Source organism: Oncorhynchus mykiss, chromosome 2 (genome assembly GCF_057628025.1).
Source record: "Oncorhynchus mykiss isolate SJ-2025 chromosome 2, ASM5762802v1, whole genome shotgun sequence".
NCBI lineage: Eukaryota > Metazoa > Chordata > Actinopteri > Salmoniformes > Salmonidae > Oncorhynchus > Oncorhynchus mykiss.
In genome coordinates this window covers 74042477-74067409 of record NC_143023.1, presented here as the reverse complement: position 1 = coordinate 74067409, position 24933 = coordinate 74042477, and the positions used below count along the sequence as shown (strand labels likewise).

General features: G+C 43.2%; 2 protein-coding genes across 4 annotated transcripts in view; one reads left to right on the top strand and one right to left on the bottom strand.

Annotated features, from left to right (window-relative positions):
* The window catches only part of LOC110495989 (RNA polymerase II elongation factor ELL2), a 41884-nt gene extending 25269 nt beyond the window's left edge, over window positions 1-16615 (bottom strand). For both annotated transcript variants that reach the window (XR_016488245.1, XM_021571578.3), the window contains exons 1-2: window positions 16440-16615; window positions 13297-13344 (exon numbers count right to left, since the gene is read on the bottom strand). Coding sequence is in view for 1 of the 2 variants with exons in the window: in XM_021571578.3 (XP_021427253.1) it covers window positions 13297-13344; window positions 16440-16577 (186 nt within the window). In the remaining variant the exon portion in view is untranslated. The remainder of the gene's footprint in view (window positions 1-13296; window positions 13345-16439) is intronic.
* A 2535-nt stretch (window positions 16616-19150) lies between these two features.
* The window catches only part of LOC110495986 (peptidyl-prolyl cis-trans isomerase FKBP8), a 51767-nt gene continuing 45984 nt past the window's right edge, over window positions 19151-24933 (top strand). Inside the window, exons 1-3 of one of the 2 annotated variants that reach the window (XM_021571562.3) lie at window positions 19151-20092; window positions 20482-20651; window positions 20957-21045. In XM_021571562.3, the coding sequence (XP_021427237.3) occupies window positions 19630-20092; window positions 20482-20651; window positions 20957-21045 (722 nt within the window). In that variant the 5' untranslated portion in view covers window positions 19151-19629. The remainder of the gene's footprint in view (window positions 20093-20481; window positions 20652-20956; window positions 21046-24933) is intronic. The other variant, XM_090207066.1, reaches the window with a different exon arrangement.

Below are 24933 nucleotides of genomic sequence, written 5' to 3'. Positions count from 1 at the left end.
ATAATGTTACTGTACTTTTATATTTGTATGAGAGGGGTAAACGTACATTTTTGCTTTTCTAAAGTTACTTGATGAAGCAGATGTTGTTGGCTAACGTTAGCTAGCAGCTGTGCCACTTTGGCTGTGATATTGTTTTGCAACTAAATGAATGAGTGGATGGACGAGAAAATAAACCATTTTGGCATCTGCACATGCTTGTGAATTGTTGCATTATTTAAAGAGTGTAATATGGTTTTGTTGCATTAATCAAGAGTGCAATATGGTAGATTAAAAGTTGTTCGCATAGCTGGCTAGCAGGTACTGTGATAATTACGGTAAATTTGAGCTGCGAAGCAAGAACGTCATCCCCTCTCTCAGCATGGGACATTCCATTGCTAATGTAAATTGAGAAGTTTATGTACATATTATGTAAATAGACATTTTTGTCCCGATGCCTCTCTTCCAACTTTCGTCAATCTGAATAAGCAGAGGAAATTTGAGGACAAGATCTAATTAAATTACATTTTATTCATCACATGCTCTTAATCAACAGGTGTAGACTAACAGTGATATGCTTACTTACAGCCCTTCACAACAATGCAGAGATATAGAAAAAAGAGAAATAGAAAAGTAAAACACGTAATAATAAAAGTGATAATAAATACACAGTGAGTAATGATAAATTGGCTATATACACACGGTACCAGTACTGAGTCTATGTGCAGGAGTATGAGGTAATTGAGATAGATATGTACATATAACTAGGAATAAAGTGACTAGGCAACAGGATTGAAAGTAAACAGTAGCAGCAGTGTATGTTACGAGTCAAACAAAGTTTGTGCAAAAAGGGTTAATGCAGATAGTCCAGGTAGCTATTTGGTTAACTAATTAATTAACTTATGGCTTGGGGGTAGAAGCTGTTCAGGGTCCTGTTGGTTCCAGACTTTGTGCATCAGTACCGCTTGCAGTGCAGTAGCAGAGAGAACAGTCTATGACTTGAGAGGCTTGAGTCTTTGACAATTTTTAGGTCCTTCCTCTGACACCGCCTGAAAGGGGCAGAGAGATGGGCCACAGAATGATTACTTCTTTTGACCCAGCATGATTACTGACTGACTGACAATGTGCACAGCCGTACAGTATTCAGAATTCAGAAATGGTTGGCAAATCATCTGAAAGTAAGTCACTTTCACTTCTCTAATGGTGTCAGACTAGCGTGACACGGCTAACAACACAAAGGACCAAAACATAACGTAATATTTTCATCTTATTAGGAGCCATAAGACAAACAGAGGACAGACAGTGGCCTTGAAACAGTATGTTTAGTTATATTTGTGAAGTGATTGATTCCAGGCTGGCTGGCAGAAAGCACAGTGCCTGGGGTAGATGTGGCAGGCAGGACTCTGGCTGCCACAAATGCCTAGTTATGCAGTACAGCAATAAGCTTCTGTAGCTTGTAGCCAATAAACAGTTCCTCTTTCAACCCCCCCCCCCTCCCATCTCTCTCCCCCGAACCCCACAGCGAGCTATGCACCCTACCCCCATCACCGAGCCTCAGCTCTCTTTACAGCACACAACATGCAAGCCACACTGCGGAACACAAAACGCAAGGCAGCCCACAAAGCCATGGACACTTGTGATATCAAACTGACCATTAGTTATGTTGACCTATATCTGTCCAGCCCTTTGTGAAGTGGTGGGGTACGATTCCACTAATGGCTGCTTAAGGTTTCTGCTAATTAACTGCCATCAACCAAAAAAGAGTCAAAGTAAACAGAAGCAACAGAAGAGCCATATCGTCAGGACCTATTACCTCAAGACTTGGTCTTGACCAAAATTACAAGCAACAAGTCATAGAAAGAGAGGCTCCAGAAGTAGGTCAAGGCAGACAGCATTGCAATGGAGAATGACTTGTTTCAAATGGAGACACTGATAAACAAAAGCCTGCCTGCCCCTAGGGAGAGCACAGCTCAGGGTTTACAGTCTTAGCTGTGCAATCCCCGCACCCCCCAGAACCCCAACCCCCATAACGCCAGCACTTCCCTCGGTTTCTATGCCCTTAGTGCGAGGCAAACATTGAGCACCCCCCTCCAGCCAAGCGTCAGAGTTGCCTGTCACCTAATCAATGTTACTCAGGTCAGTCCATTTTGAGAGCGCCCCCATTTTATTCACAGCTTTCTTCTCCATCTTCATAACCATATGTAATTTAACCCATTAGTTCCCAGCTCTGCACTCCTGGGGGAGAAATCATCTCCCCTGGCAGCTTTTAGCCCCGACAGTACCTGGTGTGAAGTTTAAGGGCCCTAAAGCATGAGGCACTCCCGTTAAAAGCTCTGTCTGAGCACACAGGGGCCATCATCAACTGGCTACCTGCCACTTTCTCCTGTCTTCAGATTACATTTCCCAGGACAGTTAATCATGCTAGAGGGTTTCGAATAAACACTTAATAGAAAAGGTACACGAAAAAGCTTAGGCCTACATTTGTGTGCTTTTGTGTATTTAAAAGAAATCGATACAAATGTTCATCACAACAAAACTCTTGAAATATTGATAATTTGTTTTAAACTAAATAAAAAATAATCAATATTTTGTGGGTTCCCCTTTTCCAAACTGATGGAAATCTAACATGACTTTTACCTCGGACCCTTTCTGTTCCAGAACCACCACCCACATTGACAGGTAAGTTTAATATCAGCGTGAGTAACAGAGATGTGTATTTCCATAAAGCAGACTCACACAGGGCAGGCAGGTTGCACCATAAAGCTGTCCTTGCCCTGGGCCCCCAGGCCTCAGGGGCCCCTGTCTTCCCCAGGCAGTGTGAGCCTTCCCTTTCCATCTCTGGTTAAGGCGGGGGAGCCCCACACTCCCGCAGGTCACATGGAAGGACTAAGATCAAACATCTCCTAAGCTACGCTGCAGCTGAGGCCGTATGCCACACTTCAACCAAACATCAACATCAGCGATCAATGCCTCCAACTAACTACTTAGGTCCACATAGGAAACAAATCACTATTTAGCGTTCGCTAACCACAGGAATTAGGCATCACACTTCTGTCTGTACTCTTTATTTTATCTGATCATTCCAAGGGACATTTAAAATAGTAAGCTATGCCACATTACACAACATTTATTTTGTTCAAATCCTGGTACAATACTCTCAAGACAAGGTACAGGACAATTATAACAAATTGTGAGAAAGAATGGATAACATACGCAAATTATTCTAAAAACACCCCAACAGAACAAATGGGAGTCAGTCAGCTTTGTCCAATAGTGTCCATCCTGTGAGCTGAACTTGGCAGTTGGACAGTCATCCCAGCAAAATGGCATCAGATTGACAATCCTCAGCACCTTGTCAGAACAGTTTCTCGATGGGGCGCGGGGGAAGATACAATAACCCCCACTGTGGCCCAGGCACATATGCTGCAGCCTACTCCCGGCTGGCTGGCCGGCCCCGTGTGTTTAGAGATGTCAAATACTTTCAGGCTGTTGTAAGGTGTGAACTGGACTGGAACAGAACAACTTGGTGGGGGCTCTGCTGTTAGAGCAGGACAAAGGGCACCCCTCATTGGTGTCCATGGAAAACTCCTCCTCTGACACACAGACAGCATTAACACTATTCATTATCTCTGATCATGTTGCTCTTCTTCTGCCTTACATTTGGTGGCGGATGAGATCATTATTCTGGTAAAGATATATACTTTCTTTCCTCCTGCTAACCACCCATCTGCCAGGAAAGATGATAAGTATTTATTTGGTGATGTTCTTTTCTTCTCCTTGGGTCTGTAGACATTACCGAGCAGGTAGAGATCCTAGCTCTGGTATTTAGCATGGCAGCACAGTGATGGGAGCAGGTGCCTAGATATATGAACGTGATTTACTCTAGTCTGTGCCTCCTGCCCTTGTCTGTACTGACACTACTGGCCATTGTCTGCACAGTCATGGCTGCTGCTGTGAGCTGCCTGTCTTTTGTTCTTGCATCTTCCCCCACAGAGCTGAGAGCAATGGACCGTCGGCCAGCCTGGATTATTCATGAACAGCAGGGACGTGTGGCGGGCGGCTGGAGAGGGCTAGGACAACAGCACCGTCACAGCGTGACTCCCAGCTCAGCTCGTGCATGAGGGACGGTACTCCACAGTCCTCTCTTTCCCTGTCTCTCTGGTATGTGGTGATCACCAAAGCATCCCAAAGAGAGGACAAACAGAACAGAGAGAACTACTCTGGGAGGAGGGGGGGGTGGATTAGAGCTGGGGACAACAGCATTCCCTCCCTCTGCCACGCTGCATCTCCTCACAAACAGCAATACACACACGCTGGATCCATGTGTACTATGAGGAAACACTGCTAAGACACTCACAATGTTCCACACAGAACTATTGGTCAAAAAGGAAAAGGAAGCTTACAAGTGGTGCTTAAAAAGGAAGGCATTATTCCAATGACACATGCAGACAACGATAGAAGGCAACACAGGCAGACGATGCCACAGGGAAATCTGGGGCACATAATAATTCCGGCTCTCCACAATCCTCCCGCTGTTTACCGTATGATCAATGACTCATAGATGATGAACACAATGCATGAGATCACCTCTCTTTTAAATCATGCTTTTAGTGAGGCTGTCTTTTTGTTCCTGTGCTTCAAGTCAGCCCTACCGTTGATAAAGACTTGGCGATCCACAGAGAGGAGGGTTGGGGGTTTTAAGGGGGTTGTTGAGGGGAGTAGGGGGTGGGCAATTGGCCTGGCTACAGCATCCCCCAAGGTATCGACTCTTATGCCAAGCAAAATGTGCCTTCTCCAAGAGAGGCTGGGCTAATCTGTCAACCTCAGCAAACATATGGTTCAATAACTCACTCCCTCCATTCCTGTACAGTATATCACCCACTCTAAATCTGGTAAACAACGAGGTTGTTATCCTTCTTTAGGTTAAACAATAGCTCAGTCTGTAGTACTCTAGTGATTTGAACCCTAAAGAACACAAGCACTACAGACTTCCGACAGAAACTCTCCCCTCTGACCATTCCACCTCCGTAACCATATTTGTTTACAGAGGCAGTGTTGCTTGTATCCTGTTGTGCTGCATTTTTAAAATGCTGGAAAAATAATGGATGTGGGAAGAGTTGAGGAAAAGTGACCATTGCCGATAGCCGAACAACCAACCAGACAAACAGAAAGATCGGAGGAACAGAGGATTGCTCTTTCTAACATCACATACTGCTTTTCACTCTCGCTGATGTCTGTTTTGTTGCACTGGTGCTTTCAGAGAAGAAGAAAAAAATGATATTTCAAAGTGATGTTATTACCCTCTAGGTAGCTTCTGGGTCAGTGCTTACTGGTGTACAGATGGATTTAGTTCCCACAGGATCTCCTTGGTTTAGCCTATTCCTGTGATGTGATATAAATAGCTGCCATGATGTTCCTATCACTGTTGATGTAATGAAAGGAGAACACTACAACTGTACAAGTATAAAGAAAGGGGGCTGGGTATGTCAATCAATATTCCTAATAGTTTTTTGACATGTGCTAATAAATAAACACATATTGGTTGAGCTAATATGTGAGCAGCACTGCAACATCCTGGATCTATTAGTCATCCTGGAGAGGTGACCACACACTCTCTGAGTTGGTGCCGGGCCAGACAGATCAGTGCTGCTGGGAATCAACATGTTCTCAGTCCAACGACCAAACAATCAAAACATCAGAACTCTGTACCTCCAGTTCCATATCTGTGTTAAGTTACATGCTTAATTACTACACAAAAACATGCAAATATGTGCTTTCTAAAAAGCCCTTGTAACTTGGAATAATATCCTCCTTGAATCCCTACTACAGAGCTCCACGAGCTTTCTCAATATCAGAGCTGCTTGCTAAAGAAAGAGAGCCGGGCTTCCCTGGACTGGGAGATGTCTCATTAGGCTTGTCCCTCAGATACTGTGATCCCAAAATACTGGGGCCAACAGCTTTGCCAGTCAAAACAGTGGGCCTCAGATGCGCAGGGCACACAGAGCCTTTTTCCTAGCTTGACACATCTGGATGAATAGAGCAACGTGTGCCTGAAGGACGACTCCCCCCCCACCTTCTAGTTGTGCCACTGGGAAAGGACCTCTCTCTGACTGCATTCCTCTTATTGTTATTCTAATTAGCTTTCGGGAAAATACCTGACGGGCATGCACACACCGACACACACACACGCCGACACGGAGCTAAAGCTAATTTGCAGTGCGATGGAGAGGCTTAGCGCTCTGGGTGGGGGTAGGGTCGGGGCAGCCGCATGTGAGATGGAGGCCCTGATGTCGCCCAAGGCTTCAGCCAAGGCAGAGGGTGAAACGGCACAATAATCAGGGAGGTAGACGGGAGGGACCTAGCTGAGCCACACACAGTTGTCATTAGATGATCCCTGGGAAGAATGCTCCCTAATGCCTCATCTACTCTCCTCTCAGCACCAGACAGCATTTAGGATCTATTCTCATTGAGGGGGATTAAGGAGAATTTTGAGAGATTGTCGGGAGGTATCGATTCTCAAGAGACATTACTGTAATGTAAACTTCTGTATTTCTCACGTCTCTAACACTACCTTTGGAGGTCGCACACGACACTCACCCGACAGTTTCCCCCCTCTAAAGTAGTGCAGTGTAAACAGAATTGTCTCGTACAACCCAACATGCATACAGCAAAAATACAACTGAAATGTGTAGACATTTTCATTATATTTGAGACTTGTATTAAGTTTTCACCTGTTACTTTCTGAAATTGTCGCCTTAGCTTTAAAAAAGGGAAGCTCAGTGTTTTTCCCCCTTCAATGCTCTGAGCCACCTTCCTGGTAAGAAGAATGCAGAAAGAAGCTAATCAATTCACCAAATCAAAACCAATTTTAGTTGTCACATACACGTGTTTAGCAGATGTTATTGTGGGTGTAGCGAAATGCTCGTCTTCCTAGCTCCAACAGTGCAGTAATATCTAACAAGTAATATCTAACAATTTCACAACAATATACACAAATCTAAAGCAAAGGAATGGAATTAAGAATATATAAACATTTGGATGAGCAATGTCCAGGGAAATGATCAACGTTTTCAGTCACAATTTTGCGTTTACCTCCTATAATGCCTATAATTCCATGATATTGATCAAATGAAGCCTAGTTTGTTATAAGGTAACTTTAATAGGCTGAAGCGGATATTTTCTGTCCGTATGAGAGGAGGAAACATTCATGTTTGATATGCTAACGTTACTAGCTATCTAGCTGCGTGGTCTTGAAAGCTACATTTAATATGTGTACAAACGAGAAAATAAACCCTTTATTTGTCTGCACTGGCTTGTCAATTGTCACATTATTCAAGAGTGTAATATGGTTTAGTTGCATTATTCAAAATTGTAGCTAATCTGTTTTAGAGGAAAAGTTGCTTGTTTTGTTAAATAATTTGCAAGCTTACTGGCTAGACAGTGGCTACTGGCTAAGTTACTGTGATAGTGATATTTACGGTAAATTTAGAGCTGCCAAGGAAGAATGTCACGTTGCCAGCCACAACAAAAGGTAAGGCAAGGATGGCATGTAAATTGAAATGTTTACATACATATTATGTCAAGTGTAATCTCTTTACAAAGGTATTTTTTATTATTATTTCACCTTTATTTAACCAGGTAGGCCAGTTGAGAACAAGTTCTCATTTACAACTGCAACCTGGCCAAGATAAAGCAAAGCAGAGTGACACAAACAACACAGAGTTACACATGGAGTAAACAGACGTACAATCAATAACGCAATAGAAAGATCTATATACAGTGTGTACACATGCAGCAAGATTAGGGAGGTAAGGCAATAAATAGGCCATAGTGGCGAAGTAATTACAATTTAGCAATTAACACTGGAGTGATAGATGTGCAGAAAATGGATGTGCAAGTAGAGATACTGGGGTGCAAAAGAGCAAAAAAATAAATAACAATATGGGGATGAGTTAGTTGGGTGGGCTATTTACAGATGGGCTGTGTACAGGTGCAATGATCAGTAAGCAGCTCTGACAGCTGATGCTTAAAGTTAGTGAGGGAGATATGAGTCTCCAGATTCAGTGATTTTTGCAATTTGTTCCAGTCATTGGCAGCAGAGAACTGGAAGGAAAGGTGGCCTAAGGAGGAGTTGGCTTTGGGGATGACGAGAGAAATATACATTCTGGAGCGCGTGCTATGGGTGGGTGCTGCTATGGTGACCAGTGAGCTGAGACAAGGAGGGGCTTTACCTAGCAAAGACTTATAGATGACCTTGAGCCAGTGGGTTTGGCGACAAATATGAAGCGAGGGCCAGCCAACGAGAGAGCATACAGGTCGCAGTGGTGGGTAGTATATGGGGCTTTGGTGACAAAACGGATGGCACTGTGATAGACTACATCCAATTTTCTTTGTAGAATGTTGGAGTCTATTTTGTAAATGACATCGCCGAAGTCAAGGATCGGTAGGATACTCAGTTTTACAAGGGTATGTTTGGCAGCATGAGTGAAGGATGCTTTGTTGCGAAACAGGGAGCCGATTCTAGATAAAATTTTGGATTGGAGATGCTTAATGTGAGTCTGGAAGGAGAGTTTACAGTCTAACCAGACACCACCTCAGTTCCTGCCATCCAGAACATCTATACCAGGCGGTGTCAGAGGAAGGCCCTTAAAATTGCCAAAGACTCCAGCCACCCTAGTGATCATGTCCTCTTTGCTACCGCACGGCAAGTGGTACTGGAGCGCCAAGTCTAGGTCAAAGAGGCTTCTAAACAGCTTCTACCCCCAAGCCATAAAACCCCTGAACATTTAATCAAATGGCTACCCAGACTACTTACATTGCCTCCTCCCCTCTTTTACGCAGCTGTACTCTCTGTTATTATATAGGCATAGTCACTTTAATACCTCTACCTACATGTACATATTACCTCAATTAACCGGTGCCCCAGCATATTGACTCTGTACCGGTACCCCCTGTATATAGCCTCCACATTGACTCTATACCGGTACCCCCTGCATATAGCCTCCACATTGACTCTGTACCGGTACCCCCTGTATATAGCCTCCACATTGACTCTGTACCGGTACCCCCTGTATATAGCCTCCACATTGACTCTGTACCGGTACCCCCTGTATAGCCTCCACATTGACTCTGTACCAGTACCCCCTGTATATAGCCTCCACATTGACTCTGTACCGATACCCCCTGTATATAGCCTCCACATTGACTCTGTACCGGTACCCCCTGTATATAGCCTCCACATTGACTCTGTACCGGTACCCCCTGTATATAGCCTCCACATTGACTCTGTACCGGTACCCCCTGTATATAGCCTCCACATTGACTCTGTACCAGTACCCCCTGTATAAAGCCTCCACATTGACTCTGTACCAGTACCCCCTGTATATAGCCTCCACATTGACTCTGTACCAGTACCCCCTGTATATAGCCTCCACATTGACTCTGTACCGATACCCCCTGTATATAGCCTCCACATTGACTCTGTACCAGTACCCCCTGTATATAGCCTCCACATTGACTCTGTACCAGTACCCCCTGTATATAGCCTCCACATTGACTCTGTACCAGTACCCCCTGTATATAGCCTCCACATTGACTCTGTACCGGTACCCCCTGTATATAGCCTCCACATTGACTCTGTACCGGTACCCCCTGTATATAGCCACCACATTGACTCTGTACCGGTACCCCCTGTATATAGCCTCCACATTGACTCTGTACCAGTACCCCCTGTATAAAGCCTCCACATTGACTCTGTACCAGTACCCCCTGTATATAGCCTCCACATTGACTCTGTACCAGTACCCCCTGTATATAGCCTCCACATTGACTCTGTACCAGTACCCCCTGTACCAGTACCCCCTGTATATAGCCTCCACATTGACTCTGTACTGATACCCCCTGTATTTAGCCTCCACATTGACTCTGTACCGATACCCCCTGTATATAGCCTCCACATTGACTCTGTACCGGTACCCCCTGTATATAGCCTCCACATTGACTCTGTACCGGTACCCCCTGTATATAGCCTCCACATTGACTCTGTACCGGTACCCCCTGTATAGCCTCCACATTGACTCTGTACCAGTACCCCCTGTATATAGCCTCCACATTGACTCTGTACCGATACCCCCTGTATATAGCCTCCACATTGACTCTGTACCGGCACCCCCTGTATATAGCCTCCACATTGACTCTGTACCGGTACCCCCTGTATATAGCCTCCACATTGACTCTGTACCGGTACCCCCTGTATATAGCCTCCACATTGACTCTGTACCAGTACCCCCTGTATAAAGCCTCCACATTGACTCTGTACCAGTACCCCCTGTATATAGCCTCCACATTGACTCTGTACCAGTACCCCCTGTATATAGCCTCCACATTGACTCTGTACCGATACCCCCTGTATATAGCCTCCACATTGACTCTGTACCAGTACCCCCTGTATATAGCCTCCACATTGACTCTGTACCAGTACCCCCTGTATATAGCCTCCACATTGACTCTGTACCAGTACCCCCTGTATATAGCCTCCACATTGACTCTGTACCAGTACCCCCTGTATAAAGCCTCCACATTGACTCTGTACCAGTACCCCCTGTATATAGCCTCCACATTGACTCTGTACCAGTACCCCCTGTATATAGCCTCCACATTGACTCTGTACCAGTACCCCCTGTACCAGTACCCCCTGTATATAGCCTCCACATTGACTCTGTACTGATACCCCCTGTATTTAGCCTCCACATTGACTCTGTACCGATACCCCCTGTATATAGCCTCCACATTGACTCTGTACCGGTACCCCCTGTATATAGCCTCCACATTGACTCTGTACCGGTACCCCCTGTATATAGCCTCCACATTGACTCTGTACCGGTACCCCCTGTATATAGCCTCCACATTGACTCTGTACCGGTACCCCCTGTATATAGCCTCCACATTGACTCTGTACCGGTACCCCCTGTATATAGCCTCCACATTGACTCTGTACCAGTACCCCCTGTATAAAGCCTCCACATTGACTCTGTACCAGTACCCCCTGTATATAGCCTCCACATTGACTCTGTACCAGTACCTCCTGTATAAAGCCTCCACATTGACTCTGTACCGGTACCCCCTGTATATAGCCTCCACATTGACTCTGTACCGATACCCCCTGTACCGGTACCCCCTGTATATAGCCTCCACATTGACTCTGTACCGGTACCCCCTGTATATAGCCTCCACATTGACTCTGTACCAGTACCCCCTGTATTAAGCCTCGCTATTGTTATTTTACTGCTGCCCTTTAATTATTTGTTACTTTTATTTCTTATTTTTGGGGGTCTTTAAAAAAAACTGCATTGTTGGTTAAGGGCTTGTAACTAAGCATTGTCTGTTGTATTCGGCGCATGTGACAAATAAAATTTGATTTGATTTTTGATTTGATCATTTGAGTGTCACTCGGATTTCCGTTTACTACGTTACATCTAGTCTATTGGACCAGCAGGGCACATCTGAGAGAACAATGCCGTCTATCACTGGTCACAAGCATCAACCTCTCATCACATACCTACCCACTCCTCATCCACATCTCTTTTGGGCTGTGGGTGATGTCACCAGCTCAAGAGTACAGGAAAATGATATCACTCAACACTGTTTTTAAAATGTTAAGAGCTGCTGTAGATATGATGGGTAAGGACACTGTTTACCGTGACTGTACTGTTAGGAACCTTAGAGCCCATTGGTCCCCCTCTGTCTGGTATACCCCAGTCTGCCACATTCACCACCATCCTCCCCCCATTAACAGCTTAATCTGCTCTCCCTCCAACGGCAGATAGCTCATTAATGCCCAACCGGCCAGCACAGGGGGCCGCTGTCAGAGGGGGAGGGAGCCTATGCTTGAATTCCGCCAAAGCAATTTGAATATATAATGTGCCAACAAAGATATAATCACAAAATCCTATTCAGTGATTAAAGCATACTTTAATTGCACACACTTAAAAAAGCTAAACAGAAGGACTGATGTCGCCTATCCGTATTCATCGCTTCGATTTTGCATATGTTCAATTACAACACTCGCTGGCTTGCATATGCCTTACATATGTTTCTGTTTACTTAAGCTACATTCTGTATCAGAGTACTTGATTATTTTCTGATGAAGCGCCATAAAGAACAGTGCAGACAGAGGGAGAACAACTCCACGGCTGCCATAGCATCCCCCTTTCCTCGTCTCGGCTCTTTCATGTCTACACAGAGACAACAGGCGTGGAGACATGGGGCTCCCTCGGGTTCACCAACTCCCCAACCTCCTCCCCCTCTCCAAACAAAGCCTTTTCAGTTGCCAGCCTGACCCAGTAACCTGGCTAGCAGCCTGGGGGTATAGTGTACCCTCTCTTAGGGTCTGTGTGAGCACACAGGCCAGCATTTGTGTACAGAGCAAAGTCACTTTGGTCAATGCAGGGATTAGAGCAGCTCCTTTTAGACAGGGCCGACCGATTGTGTAGTAAATGTGCAGTAGGCTAGCAAGCAGCGCTGGGGAGGGTGCTTTAGTGCCCCGGCTAATCTGGTTGGACACAGGCATCTTTCTTTACTGCTGCTTCACAGGAATGTCTTCTCCCTTTCACTGCCAAGTGTTTCTGTAGATTATGTGCTAGGTCTGACTACACTCAGCATCAAGGATAACATGACACATAGCTACAATTAAACAAACTTGGTTTGCAGTATTTATGCATTAGCATATTATCACATATTTTCCCCTGTAGTCAGATAAAAATCACAAACATGGTCCTGGAATACTGTGAGAATACCAGCTATATGCTTCCAGTTTTCAGAATAACTGGCAGTACTGTAGTTGTGTAAATAAAGACTCTGTATAAACATTGCTGTAGCATGTCTGATTGAATCCCGTTCTAAATGGAACATGGAAAGCTGAAGCATAACAACCCTAAACTCACACATGCCACAAATGCAAAGGAGGTCACATTAAATACTGATAGTCCCTTTGCAAGGCAGTCAAGCTATTATTGTATTTATAACAACAAATGTGAGAACAGCTCCATTCTACTGTATATCTCTGTAAGGCAACAATAACCACCAGCTGAAGAATAGAACAATAGAACAACATGTGCAATCTAATCAGGCAGGCCTTCAGGGTTTAGTCAGTGGATGCATGCAACTGAACTGCCCTCTTGTTTCAAGACATGTTTTTGAATCTCATAAAAAAATGCAGTGGAGGAACTGTTACGAATGTGCTGCCTGTACAGCAAATCAGAACTAATTCAAGCATTTCATTTCTGAAGCATTAGAAAGGAGGTGAAAACACATTCATCTCACCCCCTGGCTCCCCTTGAAGCAAATTGCTGGCTGATTTGGTAAGGATCCCTGGGGAGAGACAAAAAGAGGAAAGTGGTTATCATGTAATATAACAGACTCAAGCATTGCAGGTAAATACAATACGATTGAACCTAAAATACATCAGGTAAAATTAAATATTGAAATTAAATATTGTTATTTAATAATAAATATGACAAATCTGGTCAAGCTCTGCTAGTAGATATATTTGCTGCGATTACACTCTCAATACCGGCAATTTCTCCCACAGCAATAATTACTTATTCATCAAGATAAGAATGTATTAAAACAGTGCTACTTCGTTCAGTGGGGCAAATTATACCATTAGCTAACCATCACAATAATTATAGTTTCCCATCCCTTATTTGCCCCCAATGACCGAAGTACAACCTCTTCAATGTTAATTCAATAATAAAACAACCCAGAGATCAATGTTGCTTCACCACTAATCTGCACTGGAATGTCTCTGATTAATCAATCTAGAGCACAGAAAACTGGTTTCACTCAACCAGTTCTCATAGTCAATTGGAAATTGGGGAGGGAGGAAAGGCGATAGAGAGCAAGTGAGAGAAAGAGAGAGAGAGAGGGGAGAGAGTGAGAGAGGGGAGATACAGAGCAAGTGAGAGAGAACAAGGGAGTGAGAGGGAGGGGAAAGATAGCAAGAGAGGGGAGAGCGAGAGAGGGAAGATACAGAGCAAGTGAGAGAGAACAAGAGAGTGAGAGAGAGGGGAGAGAGTGAGAGAGAGAGAGAGTGGGAGGGGAGATAGAGAGAATCAAGGAAAAAGCCTCATCACAAAGCCTTTAGAGTAGAATCCCTAATCATTTTCTCAGCTGATTTCTCATCAAAATGACTCTACCTTTGTTTACAAGTGAGATACATTTTATCAGCCCTCCGTACTGTGACCTGCACAAACATGCCCTCCATGTACAACGCTGTCCTCCATGTACAACGCTGTCCTCCAAATACAACGCTGCCCTCCAAATAAGCCTTTATGTAACTGTAAACACACTGCATGTTTCAAGTGTTCCTGAACAGTCAAGAAGGATCAGAACCTGTATATGACTAGTATGTGACATGGGAGAGAACAAAAACTGTCATCTCTGAGGTACTCCTAGCGATGATACAGGGTCAAGAGATAAGAGCCATTATCTGAAAGGTACAGCTGCAGCCATGGTCAACAGGCCTGTTTATCTATTGTAGACGGTTTTGGGAGAGGTCATCATGCTGCTCTCTTTCCCTCTGGTCATTGCTCAATAGGCCTACAGCTCGTGTTGTATTTTAAAAGGGAGGCTTATTAGGAATCCATTTGTTTTATGGGTCAGTTGCATGATGAACATTACGGGCTGGCACTTCATTTACTGATACAGAGCGAAACCCACAGAAACTGATAATGACCTGACTTAACAACCTTGTGAAGAAGCATGATGAACTAAATCCCACACTGTAGTTATACATGAGCTATACATATTTGGTTAAAAACTTGACTTATAAAAAAGCCTATTGAAAAGAGAGCAGACCCCTGTATACACTTCGTATCTGATTACATTCATGTCACTACAGCAGATGTGAGAGTTGCCATGCATTTTCATTGGGAAATGCAACCCATAGTTTAACACCACCTGATGGACCGATGACCTCTGGAATTGGACGGGCTTCTAAATGTTTAAAGGGCAAAACAATGCACAAGAGCACAGCAACAAAACTTCCCTGCCGCCCGCCACCCAACAAACAACAACGGACTCGGGGGTTGGGGTGAAATTGACAGGGCCCCATCCAACTGCTGTCCAGATTTACAGCAATTGACTGTAGAGGTATCCAAGTTGTCCCTACTTTTCATAGTTACTACACAACTGCCTGTTGTAGGCTAAGTAAAATACTTAGTACTACTTAAGTAGTTTTTTGGGGGGGTATCTGTAAAGAAAATATGTACTTTTTACTTAATACATTTTCCCTGACACCCACAACTACTCATTATATTTCAAATGCTCAGGCAGGAGAGCAATAGGGTCCAATTCATACACGTATCAATATAACACATTGTCACCCTTACTGCCTCTGATCTGGCAGGCTCACTAAACACAAATGCTGCGTTTGTAAATTGTGTCTGGGTGTTGGAGTGTGCCCCTGGCTGTCCGAAAATTCTATAAAATAAAGAAAAGTGTGCCATCTGGTTTGCTTAATATAAGGAATTTGATTGACAGCATTTACTTTTACTCAAGTATGACAATGTAGTACTTTTTCCACCACTGTACTTAAGTACATTTAAAACCAGATACTTTGACTTTTATTTGAGTAACTTCTATTTAGGTATCTTTATTTTTACTCAAGTATGACAGTTGACTACTTTTTCTACCACTGACAACAGGCATCAAATTAATTTTTAATCTCCAAAAAAACACATAGGCTAGGCTACAGTTACTTAGAAATGCTTACTGCATATTATCCATGTCACATAGGCATACGGTTATTAGGCTACACATTTTTCAAACTGATAAACTGCAACATTATCAGAAACCATAACAGCTTATGTAGGCTATTGTACTTTTAAAGTAACACGATTGGTGGATAGATTTACAATTTACAATGAATGCTGAGTCCCATTATTCGCAGATAGGTTAAAGCGCTGATGAGAGCATAAATATGGTATTGCGCTATTTATTTTCAAATTCTAAGCATTATTTCTTTGTGTTTCTAAATGACGAATAGATGTTTGGACTATTAAGTCACATAAAATATGTTACTTCGAAACATCAATGATCACAGAGGCCATGCACCACACGAATGAAAGTTAAATTGCTTTGAAAATGTCCTCCGATTGCTTTAAAACAACCTCAAATTGTGTATTGGGTGCTGTGGCATAACTTCTATGGTCCCATATAATCAAACAACCATAGACTACTAAAACTGTAAACTATGCCATCGATGAATAAACCATACATAGCCTAGTGTTCGCAGTGTACAACAAGCACAATAAACGATAGGCTACTAGGTCGCTGACACTTTCAGTACTTGATGGAACTTTTTACCCAGTGGTCTACCTCTTTTCATTGCGATTAGACTATAGTCGGAGTATCCAATTAAACAAACACCCAAGCAAGAGCAAATTAAATCGGATGGGACTTACCTTAAGATTTTGGTAGGCTTCAAGCGTTCGAATGGCGGTATCAGTTAGCTTGACGTGATACAGAGTTTTATTTTGAACGTTTTTGTTGATTTTTGCACAGGAGAGCCCATACCGATGCTCCTGTCTCAGCGCTGCCATGTCTACAACTGAGGTAAATTGGCGACATTCTCTGTGAAACGTCACTTGGACCGAGGCGGAGTTAACATTGCATGCGTCGCCGTGGTCACGTCACACACGCACACACACACACACACACACACACACACACACACTTCATGAACATGTCTTTGCTATTATAATATCAAAACAAAAACATGCAATGTCATACTGTAGGTTAATTTAGAAGAATGTTTGCATAGGCTATCTTTTCTTCGTACTGAACGAGAAGGAAAAGGAGGAAAAGCTCTCTGTTAAATTATACCCCCATCTAGAGAGCCTTTCTCTAATAGACTGAAAGCAATTTGAGGTAGACCAATCACAGAAAAAATGCTGAATATATAGTATAGGCCTACTGGCTCTATGTCACCAAAATCTTTTGAAAGATTGCTTGTGTGACACATAAATGCTATGTTTTGGTATGCTTCTATTGTAAATAATAATGAATCATAATCATTGTTATTACTATATTTCATGTGATGATTATTATAATATCATCTCCCTATTGGGTAATAAAAAACAAATGTGTTTATAACCTAGGATCCAATTTATTCTTACAGCCCTGAAGTCATAATAATCGCCACATTGAAAACCATGGAAATATGAAATCTAGAAAAAAATATTTAAAAAACTATTTTATTCTGAACTAGATTAAAAATACAAAAATATACTCTGTTGATCTGGAGGGCCAATCCCGTGCTCGCAGACAGATGATGTGAAACGGACAGTGATGAGAAACGAGGGAATTTGGGTTAATTAAAAGGCATAATCCTTAACAGTCAAGATGCTTGGGCCTTGGATTAATAAGGAGCTCTCTCACAGTCACAAATGGAGTCTTTAATTGCATATGGCTGTCTGAGGTTCTCTATGACTATCTGAACCAGACTATATCAACAACACTTATCACAGCAAATATATAGTGTACAGTGCAGTATGCTGTCTATTGACAATAATGTAAGAGAAAATACTGAATTCAGACTACCAAAATCACACAAACTACCAAAATACATAGTATGCACACATTATTTTATCATTTTAATTTATTTGAATACAGCAGAAAGTAGATACTTGGCATTGGAATTGGCATTCTTTAGTGCATTTAGTTTAACTCAGATAACAATTTCCCCATTGAGCGGTCAATTAAATCATTCATCTAACATTATTTTGAGATTTTCCATCCAGATAGTTTGCATATTTTTTAAATCAGTCCATACAGAATTGGTACAACATGACATCCAGCTAAAAGTGTAAACCTGTCTATCTCAATACCCATTTCAGGTAAATAACCATAGCAAGCTGGAGTCTTTTATCTCCCTCACTAACTTTAAGCATCAGCTGTCAGAGCAGCTTACAGATCATTGCACCTGTACACAGCCCATCTGTAAATAGCCCACCCCATCCCCATTTTGATATTTATTTTTTGCTCCTTTGCACCCCAGTATCTCTACTTGCACGTTCACCTTCTGCACATCTATCACTCCAGTGTTTAATTGCTAAATTGTAATTATTTCGCCACTATGGCCTATTTGTTGCCTTTCCTCCCTAATCTTACTACATTTGCACACACTATATATATATTTTTCTATTGTGTTATTGACTGTACATTTGTTTATCCCATGTGTAACTCTGTGTTGTTGTTTGTGTCGCACTGCTTTGCTTTATATTGGCCAGGTCGCAGTTGTAAATGAGAAATTATTCACTGAATGGCTCATTTTACCTTCAGTCAAATTGGGAAAGTGGTCTTAAGTTTAGGCATGACAGTCTGAATATTTTTGTTTCACTTTTCCTCTTGCGACATGACCAGAAACAGCAATGACACACTCAAAAAAGCAGCTTTTAATAACTTTATACAATTCCTGCAATCTCTCAGTAACTTTATCCGAATGAATAAAACAAATATGTTATATTATGTTGACACAGTGCCAGGGGATATCTAACAGACACTCCAAATTATGCACACAACAAACATTTGTGTCATTGTTTAAAAAAAAAAAACTGTTTTCATTTAAATTGTGAGTGCGTTTTGAATTGAGGGCTGTGTATACTGATATTGGTTGAAGGCTGCCATGCCATGAGTTATTAAGATAATACACTCTAGTCACTAAAGGACCGAGCCCAGTCTTGTCCTGAAAGTGTTGTTTACTGGTTCCTCTTCCACAGAAGGTATGTGGCAACCCTAGAAAAACCTGTTCTGTTTGTAGAAATATACTATCCCCAGATCCTATAGTAATATCTAGATTGTGCCACTCAAATGTTCCTGTTTGATTGATTTTCCCTTCAAACGTATTAGACGATTAAATCAGTGAAAGAAAGTGCGTACATTGTTGCTGATAAGTATATTAAGGGAAATCCACTCAACTCAATAAAAAAGCACCCATCGTCTCACACAGGTCATCAGGGCCATTCTAGGTCTCCCCTCTTAACACTTGTCTACTTAAAAAGGGAAAATAAGATATTGTGCCACATAGTAAAACAAAACTGAACCCAAGACGGCAGTCCCTGAGATCTTATTGGTGGAAAGCATTTATGGAAACGGCATGATGGAGCAGCACGATGAAGTCATTAAGAAGCTTACAGACTTTCAAGAAGATTAGATTTTACTCTTCTAATCCTACAGATTACAGCCGCGCAAGCCTGCTGACCGAATGTGCTTCATTTGTTGTACAATTTCTTTCCATTGATAATTTCTTGTTGCTCCTAACTCTCTGGAATATGTAGGCTAACAAGGAGTAGCAGGATTGATAGGAGGTTGAGGTGAGACTGTGTATAGTGCTAGTTGGTAAAGCAAAGTCCTGGAAAACAATTGATGCAACCGGGATTTGGGGCTGGTTATGGATGTTTTTAAATTGGATTTAACAGGAATGTGGATTTTGGTTTTCATAAAAACTACAGACCGTTGCTAATGGATGAAGGCACCTCTCAGCCGTAACTAGACCGAACGACTGCTTCCACACTACAGAATCAACCGGCCAGGCAGGCATCGTGGGGATAGATAGGCTGGAGGAAGATCATCTCTCTTGGGAGGCCTTTACAGATGGTGTCCATTGCTCCCTGTAGTGAGATGGAGACAGAGCCCTGCCCTGGAGAGCAAGAGAAGCGGGTTGTGGAGACCAATGAGCCAGAGTTGAAGGAGGCCTACACAGGTCCTGGTGACAAGGACAGTCAGAAAGAGAAGGAACTGTCCCATGGGCCTCAGCAGGAAGATACGGAGCCCCATGGGGAGGGAGACCCCAGGACAGAATGCCAGGGTGGAGGTAATGCTGGCACTACATTAAACACCCTCTCTGTCCCAGAGAAGACAGAGACCCCCTGTGTGGAAGAGAGGAAGCTGAAGAAGACCCCCAGTTTTGCAAAAACAGTGAGGTTCTGCGAGACACAGTCTGTGGAGGACAGGGAGAGCTCAGAGGAGAGTCTCTTCCCAGACCATGAGATGGTGCAGTGGATCTCCTCCAGCTTTGAGGAGCTGTTCCTGGCTGAAGACTGGGAGGACATCACAGGTACTCATTCAATACAGTCATCATCATAAAACGTTTAAGCAATTATGTTGGAATATTGAAATGCTTTGTTGAAGCAATATTGCACTCATGGCAAACTTTGTTGTTCTATTGTAAACACATTTGTTTGTCAATTGTTGTGGCACTGCCTGTAATTTGCATGCAAACAAATTCGACATAATTTTTTTTGAGTTATGTTTCTTCGTGGTCATGGCAATTTAATTAATGAAATTAAGTTTCATTTAAAATGTATTACATGACATTATGCCCTTTCCTATTTTTTTTTTCTTCTCCAAGTGCTTCTTTGATCAACAACAAGCAGATTAACCCTCTGCCACCTCTTTCACCCTCCTCCTTCTCTCTGTCCGTCCCTTGATCCTTCCTTCTCCCAGATGACCGCCTGTTGAGGAAGAAGGTGCTGGCGCCTGGCCCCCAGAAAGCTGAGCACCCAGCCTGGGGTCAGGAGGTCACAGTCAAAATGCAGGGAGTGCTGGAGGATCGGAGTGTGGTGGAGAAAGACCGTAAACTGGTGTTCGTCATCGGAGAGGGAGATGTCAACCAGGTGGGATCTAAAGACATTCTGATTGACAGGACAGGTTCCAACACACCTATCCTGCACCCTGTCACACACAACTGCATTTTCTAAGCATAACACAGGGTTGGACTTATCCTTCAGAGAATGTACATGTGATAGCTATAGGTCTCAGTGTAGCCATAACACAACAGAACTAGAAATTGTCCATTGGTATTCTATATTTCTATAGTGTTTAAATGTATGCGAGGTAAATGAATAACTCTTCATATGTGTGCAAATAAACCATTAACAGTGAGGGAGCTGTGGGTAACACAATGCTTTTTGACACACAGGCCCTGGAGGAGTGTGCTATGGCCATGCAACAGGACGAGATCACATTACTGCTGGCAGATTCACAGTACACCTATGGACTTCTGGGAAGGTAAATACCGCTGGGAGTATCATGATCAAGAGCACCACTTTAGGGAAAAGACACAATCACAACAATCGTATGTACAGTTCAAGTCCAAGTTTGGACACACCTACTCATTCCAGGGTTTTTCTTAATTCTTTTATATTTTCTACATTGTAGAATAATAGTGTAGACATCAAAACAATGAAATAACACATATAGAATCATGTAATAAGCAAAAAAGTGTTAAACAAATCAAAATATATTTTATTTTTGAGATTCTTCAAAGTAGCCAGCCTTTGCCTTGATGACAGCTTTGCACACTCTTAGCATTCTCTCAACCAGCTTCATGAGGTAGTCACCTGGAATTAATTTCAATTAACAGCTGTGCTTTGTTAAAAGTTCATTTGTTCAATTTCTTTCCTTCTTAATGGTAAAAGACCAAGTCCATATTACAGCAAGAACAGCTCAAATATATATATTTAACCTTTATTTAACTAGGCAAGACAGTTAAGAACAACTTCTTATTTACAATGACTGCCTACTCCAGCCAAACTCAAATGATGCTGGGCCAATTGTGCACTGCCCTATATGACTCCCAATCACGGACAGATGTGATACAGCCTGGATTTGAACCAGGGACTGTGCAAAGGTCCCTGAATCCCTGGATTTGAACCAGGGACCTCTATGCACTGAGATGCAGTGCCTTAGACCACTGCGCCACATGGGAGCCCAAATAAGCAAAAAGAAACGACAGTCCGTCATAACTTTAAGACATGAAGGACAGTCAATCCGGAACATTTCAAGAACTTTGAAAGTTTCTTCAAAGTGCAGTCGCAAAAACCATCAAGCTCTATGATGAAACTGGCACTCATGAGGACCGCCACATGAAAGGAAGACACAGAGTTACCTTCCACATCTCAACATCAACTGTTCAGAGGAGACTGAGTGAATCAAGCCTTCATGGTCGAATTGCTGCAAGGAAACCACTACTAAAGGACACCAATAAGAAGAGACTTGCTTGAGCCAAGAAACACGAGCAATGGACATTAGACCAGTGGAAATCTGTCCTTTGGTCTGCGATTTTTGGTTCCAATCGCTGTGTCTTTGTTCAGACGCAGAGTAGGTGAATGGATGATCTCTGCATGTCTGGTTCCCACCGTGAAGCATGGATGAGGTGTGATGGTGTGGGGGTGCTTTGCTAATGACACTGTCTGTGATTTATTTATAATTCAAGGCACACTTATTATGGCTAACACAGCATTCTGCAGCGATACATCATCCCATCTGGTTTGCGCTTAGTGGGACTATCATTTGTTGTAAAACTCAAACATAGACTTGGCCATCCATCACCCCTCATTTTAATAAGGAATGTAACATATATTATCACACTAAGGGGCAGTCCTAGTGTACCTGCTGATCAGAGGGCAGCCTGACTAATGAACCATTAACGGGAGCAGATGGCTTCCTCCACACACCCTTCACACTCGGCCAGAGGCCTCTACCCTCCCTCACGCTCTATGGGATGACACCACTAAAATTACAGCCAATGGCTTGGGTTTACAACCCACACCCCATTAATAAGCCATTGCATGTATAGAACGTAACACATTGACACCTGTGGAGCCGAAACAAACTCATATCATACTTCACATCCAGTACTTACTTCAACACTGTAACCTGATCATTATTTTCCAAATTACCGCTTGAGTTGTAAAAGAAAACTAACTGAACGAAATGGCATAAATTCAGTTATTTGCTGGCAAATGTCATGCTACCTTCATAAAAAGTGTAAAACAATTTTGTTCATCCACAGCCATATAACTGCGTGTTTCTAACAGGTAAACAAAATAGGATAAAGCTAATGAACAGTGTGCCACGCAACATGTGTAATCTCCCACATAGATTACCCAATCATCAGGTTGTTTAGGATCTTCCTCTTGATATTTACATACAACTGAATGTAGCTAATTGAGATGAGACAAACAATTTGTGGACAAAGCAGTTTAAAGATAAAACAGCTGTCCTATATGTAAAGATTTGTTGTTTGCACTCTACTTTCCAGAATATAGCCGTTTCTGAGGATCCATGGGCAAGGGTTCCCTTAGACTGTGTCATGCCTCTGTGTGGTTTGTATTTCTTGCCAGAGCCTGATGCAGTGTAAAGCGTGCATCGCAAGTCTTCCGCTCTGTTACGCGTGGTCCTATGCTATGTGTGAGGTCTTGTTTGTATTGAGTTTGTGGAGCTCTAGAGGTCCAGAGTAGTTGTTAAATTCTATTTTAGAAAAATAAGGGTGAGAGGAAGGTGATCCTCTGAGGTGAATCTCTCCCTCTGTCTCTGAGGTGAGTCCCCTGGTATGTCTGTCTGTCCCTGAGGTGCGTCCCCTGGTCTGCCTGTCCCTGAGGTGAGTCCCTTGGTCTGTCTGTTTCTGAGGTGAATCTCTCCCTCTGTCCCTGAGGTGTGTCCCCTGGTCTGCCTGTCCCTGAGGTGAGTCCCCTTGTCTGTCTGTCCCTGAGGCGAGTCCCCTGGTCTGTCTGTCCCTGAGGTGAGTCCCCTGGTCTGTCTGTCCCTGAGGTGAGTCCCCTGGTCTGTCTGTCCCTGAGGTGAGTCCCCTGGTCTGTCTGTTCCTGACGTGAGTCCCCTGTTCTGTCTGTTCCTGACGTGAGTCCCCTGGTCTGTCTGTCCCTGAGGTGAGTCCCCTGGTCTGTCTGTTTCTGAGGCGATTCCCTGGTCTGTGAGTAGACAGAGAGAGATAGAGAAGCAGGTAGACAGGCAGGCTGGAGCTCTGTTAATGATTGTTTTGATGCAGCTGATTAGGACTGTGTACTGTGGAGTCAAATTTAGCCCTTCCCCTGAGGTAGTCCTCCTGGGCCCCGTGCCAGCTCCTAAAAGGGTGGTGACTAAGCTGTTTGAGTAAATTCTCCCTGCTGTGATGTCCATCAATGAAATACAGCTAGTCGTGTCTCAGAGGCTTGAAGCTTGAATGAGATCTTTTTAGAATATGTAACAGAGAGTTACATAAATGAATGAAACAAGCCATATTGCTTTTTGCCATGATGTGATTCAAAGTTGAAGGATGGTAAAATAATTGAAACTAAAATGTCAAGATAAAAGCTACTTTAAAAATAATACCATGCAGTGTATTCTATTTGCAGAAGAAATGTGACAGTTCCAGTGTGTAAAAAGCGTAAAATGACAGAGACGAAGAGGGAGAATGTCATTACTCTCTACCCATTCTCTGATGGATACATTGATTGAACCCTGTCGGTCGCCTGTTGCAGACAGCGGCAATGTCTTTGTTGAGAGCACTTCACAGCTATTTGTCTGAATCAGACAGCCTGATTCACTGGTAGGGATGCACCTGGCGTATTGTGTGGGTGCTGCTGCCTGCTGCACCTGATCCTAAAAGACTTGATGGATTACTACAGTGATGGTTTTACAGTATGTTAGGATATGGCCAAGGAAATCCCTGGAACAGTCTTCATGAGCAGCAATTTACCTGCTTCCATACGACAGATAGGCTGGCGAGAGGTTTATGGGGTAAATCGAGTGGAAAGCACACTGACATTTGTGCTGCCAGATCTGGCAGGAATGAGCCATGGAACATAGCAATAAAGGATTGACTCCATCATCACAGCCGTCTCTGACACAAGTATCTTATGTCAAAAGCATCCTGAAACAGGGTCAGAGCATTTCCGGAGAGATACAGACTAGACTCTGTCATTTGCCACATCATAATCATAAACCCATGGAGAGCAACATCTGTGGATCTGCACTCAGGACAAAGACCAACACCGTTAAAATGTCCTGGGGGCACGAGGAGTCTGCCCCCCTCAGCTCCTTACAGACCCAAAGTCAACAACACAAACATGTGCACTGACAGCTGTTGTGATTGCATTAGGTTTATTCAGGATAAAG